The sequence below is a fragment of the Oncorhynchus nerka genome, linkage group LG12, assembly GCF_034236695.1.
Source record: "Oncorhynchus nerka isolate Pitt River linkage group LG12, Oner_Uvic_2.0, whole genome shotgun sequence".
Lineage (NCBI taxonomy): Eukaryota > Metazoa > Chordata > Actinopteri > Salmoniformes > Salmonidae > Oncorhynchus > Oncorhynchus nerka.
In genome coordinates this window covers 78,247,312-78,259,811 of record NC_088407.1, presented here as the reverse complement: position 1 = coordinate 78,259,811, position 12,500 = coordinate 78,247,312, and the positions used below count along the sequence as shown (strand labels likewise).

At 48.9% G+C, this 12,500-nt stretch overlaps 1 protein-coding gene across 1 annotated transcript in view; it reads right to left on the bottom strand.

Annotated features, from left to right (window-relative positions):
• The window catches only part of LOC115123724 (pleckstrin homology domain-containing family H member 1-like), a 72,189-nt gene that overhangs the window by 10,700 nt on the left and 48,989 nt on the right, over positions 1 to 12,500 (bottom strand). Inside the window, 10 exon segments of the mRNA XM_065025817.1 lie at positions 34 to 179; positions 492 to 633; positions 727 to 824; positions 1,025 to 1,180; positions 2,527 to 2,704; positions 2,861 to 2,958; positions 4,514 to 4,690; positions 11,546 to 11,658; positions 12,042 to 12,153; positions 12,413 to 12,500. The exon segment at positions 12,413 to 12,500 is cut by the window's right edge and continues 92 nt beyond it. Coding sequence (XP_064881889.1) covers positions 34 to 179; positions 492 to 633; positions 727 to 824; positions 1,025 to 1,180; positions 2,527 to 2,704; positions 2,861 to 2,958; positions 4,514 to 4,690; positions 11,546 to 11,658; positions 12,042 to 12,153; positions 12,413 to 12,500 — 1,308 coding nt within the window.

Below are 12,500 nucleotides of genomic sequence, written 5' to 3'. Positions count from 1 at the left end.
TGCGGGTGGGTGTGGGTGTGTTTCCATTATTACCTGAGCTGGTCCATGCTGCAGTCTTGTTTGTAGTGCTTGGGGTAGAAGCGTCCCAGGGCCTGTAGGAGGATTTGTTGGGTTTTGGGCTGAGGAGAGCTGCAGCTAGCAGAGGAGGGGGCTGGACGGTCCAGATCCCCATGCTCCACCTGGGGAGGGAGGGTCATTTTAACTATTTGTTTTATTATACATTTTTCTATTTGTAGTCATTTTTGTCTGACAATTTTAAAAACACACGTGTGCAAAAACGAAATAATAGAACATTACACAATAAGGTGAAAGACCATTGTGGTCACAAACAAACCTTAACGTGCAGGTATATCATCTGCTGTTCACACAGCATAACCCAAGACACACACACCTGTACCCCTCATACTGTCCCCGTCAGTCCCCTCCATCCCTCCAGCACCATGTACTACAGTACCCATAATGCCCCTCTCCTCTCCAAAACCACTGCCCACCTGTGCCATGAGAGCAGCCACCTCCAGAGCCAGCTCCTTGTTGACGGGGAAGTGTCCCTGGTGGACCTCGTCATTCACCTGGTAGGCCAGCAGGAGGCGCTCACGCTCTGTCTCTCCTTTAGCCTGGGCCCGGAAACACAACCTACACAACAGACGTCACACTGGTCAACGCATGATGTCAGCAGCTGGTCTTCATCTCTATGGATGGAGTCAACTAAAACAAGGTCAATCCTACCTGCTCTTGTACATCAGACGGACGATGCGTGTGCCCTCGTATTTCCCAGGATGCAGTTCTTTCAGGGCCTGTTCCCACTTGGAGATGACATCACAGATCTGTTGGTAGGGGTGAGAGGTCAGTCAGTTAACAGGCAGACCCTAGTCCCTCATACATTATTCCCTAAATCCATGTTCTGATTCCACTCTACCCCTCGGTTTACTGTCTTATACTTAGTCACGGGCACTAACACGTGAGGTTGTGTGTGCTGCAATCCATGGCCAGCTACAGTCATGAGCGAGTGTTGGTCCACACGTACTTTGACGCTGGGCTGCAGGCAGTGCTCTAGGTCTCTCCCTGAGGGGTCGTCAGTGAAGAGGGCGAAGCCTGACAGGTGTGGTTTCCTCATGCCCACCCTCTGGGTCAGGGTGCTCAGGAACTCATCTACTGTGGTGGAGCCATCGAAGCCTACCACCTAAAGGACAGGTAGGACGGGATGGGGGTCACTGAGACATGGCATGAATGACAAGTGTGTGTGACTGTGTGTGACTCTGTGGTTGTGTGTGTGTTTGTGTGCATGCGGATGTGTGATTGTGTGTGTGTGTTTGTGTGCATGCGGATGTGTGATTGTGTGGGTATGTGTGTGTGTGTTTGTGGATGTGTGATTGTGTGGGTATGTGTGTGTGTGTTTTTGTGCATGCGGATGTGTGATTGTGTGTGTGTGTTTGTGTGCATGCGGATGTGTGATTGTGTGGGTATGTGTGTGTGTGTTTGTGTGCATGCGGATGTGTGATTGTGTGGGTATGTGTGTGTGTGTTTGTGTGCATGCGGATGTGTGATTGTGCGGGTATGTGTGTGTGTGTTTGTGTTCATGCGGATGTGTGATTGTGTGGGTATGTGTGCATGCGGATGTGTGATTGTGTGGGTATGTGTGTGTGTGTGTGTTTGTGTGCATGTGGATGTGTGATTGTGTGGGTATGTGTGTGTGTGTGTTTGTGTGCATGCGGATGTGTGATTGTGTGGGTATGTGTGTGTGTGTGTGTGTTTGTGTGCATGCGGATGTGTGATTGTGTGGGTATGTGTGTGTGTGTTTGTGTGCATGCGGATGTGTGATTGTGTGGGTGTGTGTGTGTGTGTGTGTTTGTGTGCATGCGGATGTGTGATTGTGTGGGTGTGTGGGTGGAGGAACTATTGAACCCCACCACCTAGGAGACAGGACTGGACAGGAGGGCTCACTGAAAAATTATTACTGAAATGTGTCTGTGTTACCTGGTAGGTGTGTGTCTGTGTTAATTGGTAGGTTAGTGTGTGTGGGTTACCTGGTAGATTATTGTGTCTGTGTTACCTGGTAGGTGAGTGCCTGTGTTACCTGGTAGGTTAGCGTGTCTGTGTTACCTGGTAGGTGAGTGTGTGTGGGTTACCTGGTAGGTGTGTCTGTGTTGCCTGGTAGGTGTGTCTGTGTTACTTGGTAAGTTAGTGTGTCTGTGTTACCTGGTAGGTTAGTGTGTCTGTGTTACCTGGTAGGTGAGTGTCTGTGTTAACCTGGTAGGTAAGTGTCTGTGTTACCTGGTAGGTGAGTTTGTTGGGTTACCGGGTAGGTGTGTCTGTGTTACCTGGTAGGTGAGTGTGTCTGTGTTACCTGGTAGGTGTGTCTGTGTTACCTGGTAGGTTAGTGTGTCTGTGTTACTTCATAGGTGAGTGTGTCTGTGTTATCTGGTAGGTGTATGTCTGTGTTACCTGGTAGGTGAGTGTGTGTGGGTTACCTGGTAGGTGTGTGTCTGTGTTACCTGGTAGGTGAATGTGTGCGTACATGTGTGTTACCTGGTAGGTGATGTTCATAAAGTGGACAGGGATGCTGAAGGGTAGTGAGTGGTGGTAAGGGTTCCTCAGCAGGATAGACAGGACCTCCATACGTGATGGTTTTGCCTCTCTCTCTCCATTCTGCAGGGTACGCTCTACAGACCTCTGACAGTACACAGCATACTTCCCCACCTCACTCCTACACACATGGAGACAGAGAGATGAGAGAAAGAGAGAGACAGACATAGCCAGTGTGTGTGAGAGAGAGAGAGAAAGAGGGGGGGGGGAGGGGGGGGTCATCATTGTGAAGGTTTGATGTTTTCTGCTCAGGAAAGTAAGGATGGTGTGTGTGTACCTGGGGTCTGCATGACGCTGCAGATACTGTCTGAGGTACCACAGGAAGTGTTGCTGAGGCAGAAAGAGAGCCACACACACAGCCAACAGCTGCCAGCACTGAGGAGAGACAGACAGACAGACAGACAGACAGACAGACAGACAGACAGACAGACAGACAGACAGACAGACAGACAGACAGACAGACAGACAGACAGACAGATCACTACAATGTAAACAATACCTGAGAAAAAAAACTATGACAGGTAACACAACATCCCTAGATACATCCCTAGATACAAAGTATCTACATCCCTAGATACAAAGTGATAAGTGGGAGGAATAAACAATAACGTTGAACCTCCCTCTTTGCTTCTGAAAGACCAGCTGTTATTGTAGTCATATTACTCATACCTATTGAATCCTCTCAGATCTCCACAAGTGCTTAGGGGGTAACGACTAGGGGGTAGGGACTCGGTGGTAGGGATTAGGAGGTAGGGACTATGGGGTAGGGACTCAGTGGTAGGGACTAGGTGGTAGGGACTAGGGGGTAGGGACTAGGGGGTAGGGACTAGGGGTAGGGACTAGGGGACTAGGGGTAGGGACTAGGGGTAGGGACTAGGTGGTAGGGGGTAGGGACTAGGGGTAGGGACTAGGGGGTAATTTCAGCTTCAGGGCCAGGCTTATACGGACATGATTGAGGGAGGAGTTGAGGTGTGTAACGTACCTGAGTGAGGGAGGAGTTGAGGTGTGTAACGTACCTGAGTGAGGGAGGAGTTGAGGTGTGTAACGTACCTGAGTGAGGGAGGAGTTGAGGTGTGTAACGTACCTGAGTGAGGGAGGAGTTGTGTGGTGTGTAATGTACCTGAGCGAGGGAGGAGTTGAGGTGTGTAACGTACCTGAGTGAGGGAGGAGTTGTGTGGTGTGTAACGTATCTGAGTGAGGGAGGAGTTGTGTGGTGTGTAACGTACCTGAGTGAGGGAGGAGTTGTGTGGTGTGTAACGTACCTGAGTGAGGGAGGAGTTGAGGTGTTGTTCCTGTGAGGGAGGGTTGAGGGTGTGTAACGTACCTGAGTGAGGGAGGAGTTGTGTGGTGTGTAACGTACCTGAGTGAGGGAGGAGTTGTGTGGTGTGTAACGTACCTGAGTGAGGGAGGAGTTGTGTGGTGTGTAACGTACCTGAGTGAGGGAGGAGTTGTGTGGTGTGTAACGTACCTGAGTGAGGGAGGAGTTGTGTGGTGTGTAACGTACCTGAGTGAGGGAGGAGTTGTGTGGTGTGTAACGTACCTGAGTGAGGGAGGAGTTGTGTGGTGTGTAACGTACCTGAGTGAGAGAGGAGTTGAGGTGTTTAACGTACCTGAGTGAGGGAGGAGTTGAGGTGTGTAACGTACCTGAGTGAGGGAGGAGTTGTGTGGTGTGTAACGTACCTGAGTGAGGGAGGAGTTGTGTGGTGTGTAACGTACCTGAGTGAGGGAGGAGTTGAGGTGTGTAACGTACCTGAGTGAGGGAGGAGTTGTGTGGTGTGTAACGTACCTGAGTGAGGGAAGAGTTGTGTGGTGTGTAACGTACCTGAGTGAGGGAAGAGTTGTGTGGTGTGTAACGTACCTGAGTGAGGGAGGAGTTGTGTGGTGTGTAACGTACCTGAGTGAGGGAGGAGTTGTGTGGTGTGTAACGTACCTGAGTGAGGGAAGAGTTGTGTGGTGTGCGGCGGTTGGTCTGTTTAATCAGCTGACAGTACATCTCGTTCTGGAGCTCTGGGTGTGTCAGACACACCTGTAATGCATTCTGGGCCAGGGACATGTGGTAGTCAATGGAGGGAGACTCCACCAGTACGTTGATGAACAGCTGACAGGACTGAAGAAAGGAAGGATGAAAGAGGGAAGGTTTTACCTTTTATTTTTTATTTCACCTTTATTTAACCAGGTAGGCTAGTTGAGAACAAGTTCTCATTTACAACTGCGACCTGGCCAAGATAAAGCATAGCAGTGTGAACAGACAACACAGAGTTACACATGGAGTAAACAATTAACAAGTCAATAACACAGTAGAAAAAAAAGAGAAAAAAAAGAGAGTCTATATACAATGTGTGCAAAAGGCATGAGGAGGTAGGCGAATAATTACAATTTAGCAGATTAACACTGGAGTGATAAATGATCAGATGGTCATGTACAGGTAGAGATACTGGTGTGTAAAAGAGCAGAAAGGTAAATAAATATAAACAGTATGGGGATGAGGTAGGTAAATTGGGTGGGCTATTTACCGATAGACTATGTACAGCTGCAGCGATCGGTTAGCTGCTCAGATAGCAGATGTTTGAAGTTGGTGAGGGAGATAAAGTCTCCAACTTCAGCGATTTTTGCAATTCGTTCCAGTCACAGGCAGCAGAGAACTGGAACGAAAGGCGGCCAAATGAGGTGTTGGCTTTAGGGATGATCAGTGAGATACACCTGCTGGAGCGCGTGCTACGGGTGGGTATTGCCATCGTGACCAATGAACTAAGATAAGGCGGAGCTTTACCTAGCATGGACTTGTAGATGACCTGGAGCCAGTGGGTCTGGCGACGATTATGTAGCGAGGGCCAGCCGACTAGAGCATACAGGTCGCAGTGGTGGGTGGTGTAAGGTGCTTTAGTAACAAAACGGATGGCACTGTGATAAACTGCATCCAGTTTGCTGAGTAGAGTATTGGAAGCTATTTTGTAGATGACATCGCCGAAGTCGAGGATCGGTAGGATAGTCCGTTTTACTAGGGTAAGTTTGGCGGCGTGAGTGAAGGAGGCTTTGTTGCGGAATAGAAAGCCGACTAGATTTGATTTTAGATTGGAGATGTTTGATATGAGTCTGGAAGGAGAGTTTACAGTCTAGCCAGACACCTAGGTACTTATAGATGTCCACATATTCTAGGTCGGAACCATCCAGGGTGGTGATGCTAGTCGGGCGTGCGGGTGCAGGCAGCGAACGGTTGAAAAGCATTTGGTTTTACTAGCGTTTAAGAGCAGTTGGAGGCCACGGAAGGAGTGTTGTATGGCATTGAAGCTCGTTTGGAGGTTAGATAGCACAGTGTCCAAGGAAGGGCCGGAAGTATACAGAATGGTGTCGTCTGCGTAGAGGTGGATCAGGGAATTGCCCGCAGCAAGAGCAACATCATTGATATATACAGAGAAAAGAGTCGGCCCGAGAATTGAACCCTGTGGCACCCCCATAGAGACTGCCAGAGGACCGGACAACATGCCCTCCGATTTGACACACTGAACTCTGTCTGCAAAGTAGTTGGTGAACCAGGCAAGGCAGTCATTAGAAAAACCGAGGCTACTGAGTCTGCCGATAAGAATATGGTGATTGACAAAGTCAAAAGCCTTGGCCAGGTCGATGAAGACGGCTGCACAGTACTGTCTTTTCCGATGGCGGTTATGATATCGTTTAGTACCTTGAGCATGGCTGAGGTGCACCCGTGACCGGCTCGGAAACCAGATTGCACAGCGGAGAAGGTACGGTGGGATTCGAGATGGTCAGTGACCTGTTTGTTGACTTGGCTTTCGAAGACCTTAGATAGGCAGGGCAGGATGGATATAGGTCTGTAACAGTTTGGGTCCAGGGTGTCTCCCCCTTTGAAGAGGGGGGATGACTGCGGCAGCTTTCAATCCTTGGGGATCTCAGACGATATGAAAGAGAGGTTGAACAGGCTGGTAATAGGGGTTGCGACAATGGCGGCGGATAGTTTCAGAAATAGAGGGTCCAGATTGTCAAGCCCAGCTGACTTGTACGGGTCCAGGTTTTGCAGCTCTTTCAGAACATCTGCTACCGGCAATGATCGTGATATATGTTGAGAAACAATAGAAGCAGCATGTTCATGGGGATCAGTTTAAGCAAGGGGCTGATCACTAGTCTTGATCACATAATCACTAGTCTTGATCACATAATCACTAGTCCTGATCACATAATCACTAGTCTTGATCACACAATCACTAGTCTTGATCACATGATCACTAGTCTTGATCACATGATCACTAGTCTTGATCACATACAGAGTAATCACTGTAATCACTTGATCATATTATCACTAGTCTTGATCACATAACCACTAGTCTTGATCACATAATCACTCCTCTTGATCACATGATCACTAGTCATGATCACATAATCACTAGTCTTGATCACATAATCACTAGTCTTGGTCACATAATCACTAATCTAGTCTTGATCACATAATCACTCGTCTTGATCACATAATCACTAGTCTTGATCCCATAATCACTAGTCTTGATCACATAATCACTAGTCTAGTCTTGATCACATAATCACTAGTCTTGATCCCATAATCACTAGTCTTGATCACATAATCACTAGTCTTGATCCCATAATCACTAGTCTTGATCACATAATCACTAGTCTAGTCTTGATCACATAATCACTAGTCTTGATCACATGAACACTAGTCTTGATCCCATAATCACTAGTCTTGATCACATAATCACTAGTCTAGTCTTGATCACATAATCACTGGTCTTGATCACATAATCACTAGTCTAGTCTTGATCACATAATCACTAGTCTTGATCACATAATTACTAGTCTAGTCTTGATCACATAATCACTAGTCTAGTCTTGGTCACATAATCACTAGTCTAGTCTTGGTCACATAATCACTAATCTTGATCACTTTTGGGTGTGAGAAAAGCGCTTTAATTAAACAAATTATTATAATGAGTTGTTATTTCGGATGTATTTGTAGATCAGTGGCTCTGTGCAGTCAGACTGAAATGTAGTCAATCAATCTTTAACGAGCTCAATGTAGTCAATCAATCTTTAACGAGCTCAATGTAGTCAATCAATCTTTAACGAGCTCAATGTAGTCAATCAATCTTTAACGAGCTCAAGCCATGTCAGTGTTATACCTGTTTACAACCAGAAGGTGGAGGCCAACATACATAGAGATAGAGTTCCAAGTTGTATTAGTCGTATGTACGGGATACACATGGCATAAACCGTCCAACTAAATGTTTACTTACATGTTTGTTCTTGACAAAACAACAACCATGAGGTATAATAAAAGGTAAGATTATGAACATAAAGTAAATTATGTTCGTATTGTAGACCACCCCTCAAACAGAGCTATAGTAATGAAAGTCCGGACCTGGCCATTCTGCCGCCCTCCTTATATAAGCAAAATGACGTTGAAAATACGTATTTTACCCGAATGTTGAAATTAAGTTAATTTTCAGTTCTGAATGAAGGTCCAAAAATACATCATTTATAAACATCGATGTTTGAACTAAATCAAGACCGGTCCAGACCGAACACATTTTTTACCTAAAATATATGTCTATGATTTGTTAAGATTTACATCTGTGGACGTGGAAATCAAGGCCGGTCCGGATTGCAACAAAAAAAAGACGGCCGGTCCGGACAGGACCAAAAAAGACGTCCAAATGACGTCGCCGTCGGCCTGTGCTTACTGGGGTGGAGCCTACAGTGTCGGCTGCAGTGGAATTGTCACATTACTTGTTGGTTATTACTGCACTGTCGGAACTAGAAGCACAAGCATTTCGCTACACTCACATTAACATCTGCTAGCCAATAAAATGTTATTGAATGTTATGTGGAATGACTATCGTTTGTTAAACAGGAAACTCCCAGACAGCGGTTGTGAGCAGCCTGATGGTCCATTCCATATGGTCCATTTTCCTTTGACCTGTCCTGTTTTTAGGACATGTTGTTTTTTAACATGTCAGCTTCTTTATTGGGCACCATTTAGGTTAGGCTATTTGATCGGAGAAACCTGCATGATGTAAAAAGTGTCTGTCTCATTACATTGTCATACATTATATCTCCAGCCTGTCGGCTACAGAAAAGGCCACATACTCTTTTTACCATATCCTATACCTATATGATTTATGTTAGACCATTTGACAGAACGCTGGTGGAGCGCTGCAGAGATGCACCTCTCCAACAGAACCCAGGAGAGGCACGCTGGGAATGGACAAGATTGATATTTTGCGCCCCTGCCACTGCTTATCAAAAGGTGCCATTGGCGCTCACCTAAAAAGCCCATATGCCACTGGTTTAGAGAAATTGTCATTGTTTTTGGGCAGAATGATGTGAGTTTTTTTTGTGTTGATTCATGTGTCGGTCAGTTTGGCCGGGAAAACGCCACCCTTGTCAATCTGCTGCCTTAGGCAGCCACCTAATCCTAACTAATGGGCGGCCCGGCCCAGCATGCACAAACTTCAATGTGTTTCCTACTTGGAAACACATTCCAAGTTTAACAGGTTCATCCAAGTCAAACTCGTCTGTCACTGCTTGAGGGGAACAGGAAAATGTTAGTAGGATCAAGGCTCTGTATCAATACTGTGTCATGACATCTCACTAACACATCCCTGTCACATCAGGGACTACACGTCCCTGTCTGTCTCACTCCCTGTCCACGTCCCTGTCTGTCTCACTCCCCATCCCATCCCTGTCTTCGTCTCACTCCATGTCCCCGTCCCTGTCTGTCTCACTCCCCATCCCATCCCTATCTGTCCCCATCCCTGTCTGTCTCACTCCCTGTCCCCGTCCCTGTCTTCGTCTCACTCCCCATCCCATCCCTATCTGTCTCACTCCCTGTCCCCATCCCTGTCTGTCTCACTCCCTGTCCCCGTCCCTGTCTTCGTCTCACTCCCCATCCCATCCCTGTCTTCGTCTCACTCCCTGTCCCCGTCCCTGTCTGTCTCACTCCCTGTCTGTCTCACTCCCCATCCCATCCCAGTCTTTGTCTCACTCCCTGTCCCCGTCCCTGTCTGTCTCACTCCCTGTCTGTCTCACTCCCCATCCCATCCCTGTCTTCGTCTCACTCCCTGTCCCCGTCCCTGTCTGTCTCACTCCCCATCCCATCCCTGTCTTTGTCTCACTCCCTGTCCCCGTCCCTGTCTGTCTCACTCCCTGTCCCCGTCCCTGTCTGTCTCACTCCCCATCCCATCCCTGTCTGTCACACTCCCCATCCCATCCCTGTCTGTCACACTCCCCATCCCATCCCTGTCTGTCACACTCCCCATCCCATCCCTGTCTTTGTCTCACTCCCTGTCCCCGTCCCTGTCTGTCTCACTCCCTGTCCCCGTCCCTGTCTGTCTCACTCCCTGTCCCCATCCCTGTCTTTGTCTCACTCCCTGTCCCCGTCCCTGTCTTTGTCTCACTCCCTGTCCCCGTCCCTGTCTGTCTCACTCCCCATCCCATCCCTGTCTTTGTCTCACTCCCTGTCCCCGTCCCTGTCTTTGTCTCACTCCCTGTCCCCGTCCCTGTCTGTCTCACTCCCCATCCCATCCCTGTCTTTGTCTCACTCCCTGTCCCCGTCCCTGTCTGTCTCACTCCCCATCCCATCCCTGTCTTCGTCTCACTCCCTGTCCCCGTCCCTGTCTGTCTCACTCCCCATTCCATCCCTGTCTTTGTCTCACTCCCTGTCCCCGTCCCTGTCTGTCTCACTCCCTGTCCCCGTCCCTGTCTGTCTCACTCCCCATCCCATCCCTGTCTGTCTCACTCCCCATCCCATCCCTGTCTGTCTCACTCCCCATCCCATCCCTGTCTGTCTCACTCCCCATCCCATCCCTGTCTTTGTCTCACTCCCTGTCCCCGTCTGTCTCACTCCCTGACCCTATCCCTGTTTGTCTCACTCCCTGTCCCTGTCTGTCTCACTCCCTGTCCCTGTCTGTCTCACTCCCTGTCCCTATCCCTGTTTGTCTCACTCCCTGTCCCTGTCTGTCTCACTCCCTGTCCCTATCCCTGTTTATCTCACTCCCTGTCCCTGTCTGTCTCACTCCCTGTCCCTGTCTGTCTCACTCCCTGTCCCTATCCCTGTTCGTCTCACTCCCTGTCCCTGTCTGTCTCACTCCCTGTCCCTATCCCTGTTTGTCTCACTCCCCATCCCATCCCTGTCTGTCTCACTCCCTGTCCCTGTCACACTCCCCATCCCATCCCTGTCTGTCTCACTCCCTGTCCCTGTCTGTCTCACTCCCTGTCCCTGTCCCACCCCCTGTCCCCTCCCTGTCTCACTCCCCATCCCTATCCCATTCCCTATCCCTGTCCCTATCCCTGTCACACTCATTATCCCTGTCACACTCTTTATCCCTGTCCCACTCCCTGTCCGTATCCCTGTCACACTCATTATCCCTGTCCGTATCCCTGTCACAGTCATTATCCCTGTCCCACTCCCTGTCACACTCCCTATCCCTGTCCTTGTCTCACTCCCTTCCTCTGTCCCACTCCCTATCCTTGTCCCACTCCCTTCCTCTGTCCCACTCCCTATCCCTGTCCCACTCCCTGCCCATACCCCCCCCCCTCCCCTGTCCCAATCCCGCTGTGCTGTCTGTCTGTCCTACTCCCTGCCCATGCCCCCCCCCCCTGTCCCAATCCCGCTGTGCTGTCTGTCTGTCCCACTCCCTCATCCGACTATTACATCCACAGATACGGTCTCTGACCCCTAACAAGAACAAGGACAAGAGGAACATTATCTCTCTTCCACACTTCTAATGAGTCTCCGAGGCTTTGATCTGTGAGTGGCGGTAGGGTGGAGGGGCATGGAGCACATCCAAGAGGAGAGGGGGGTGATGGACAGAGAAGGGGAAGCCCCTAACAGACAGACAGGCTGGGGGTCTCCGTCAGATCAGCAGACAGGAGAAGAGAAAGACACAGGGATTTGAAGAAATACAAAGGAAGAGTAAGTAATGAAGGGACCGACCTTGAAGAGTTTGAGTGCTTCAGTCTGCAGAGCTTCAGAGGGTAGAGTGGTGAGAGGGGAGCGCAGGCCGTCTTTACAGAAACATAGAGACTCACTCCTCCACAACGCAGAGTCTGAGAGAAGACAGACAGACAGACAGACAGACAGACAGACAGACAGACAGACAGACAGACAGACAGACAGACAGACAGACAGACAGACACACACACACACACACACAGATTGACCAGAAACAGACTTACTTGAGCCCAGTCATTAACACTAACTGCAGATTGCAGACTGGATCAAGAGATTTCAGTAGTCTGTCCTGGTTAATGTAACATGAAAGAGCTACTGACTGAATCTGAAACCTTATGTGATACAGTATAGCACGTGCTAGACCAGTCTGTTAACCACTAGTCTATCTTCAAGGCATTGCTAGACATTAACCTTCTCAAGTAGTGTACTTGTATGTGGTGTTGACAGACAGACTGAGTTGAATGATTAGATGACTTACCTGGATCTCCCTCTACGTCTAGGAGGTTCCCGACCAGCTGCTCGTACTCTGTGCCCACCTTGAAGCTGGCACTGCTGCCTGCCGCGACTGTCAGGTGGTACAGCCAGGTGTCCTGTACAGAAAGGATGGAGGAGATAATGGAAACAGGTAAGTCTGTGGGTTGTAACTTACAATTATGGGAAATTAGGGGTGTTTGAATAAGTGTATTTTTAGGGTGCTGTACATTCACTTGCTGCCTATGAGCAGGTAGGTGGGGTGGGGTGGGGGGTTATGGGTAGTTTAGTTTTAGAGTACTGTACCTTCTCTTGCTTGGTACCTATGAGCAAGTAGGTGAAGGGGTGTATGGGTAGTGTAGTTTTAGAGTGCTGTACCTTCTCTTGCTTGGTCCCTATGAGCAGGTAGGTGGGGCTCTGCTCTCTGGGGTGGACCACTAGGGTACAGTGAGATGACAAGAAGCCA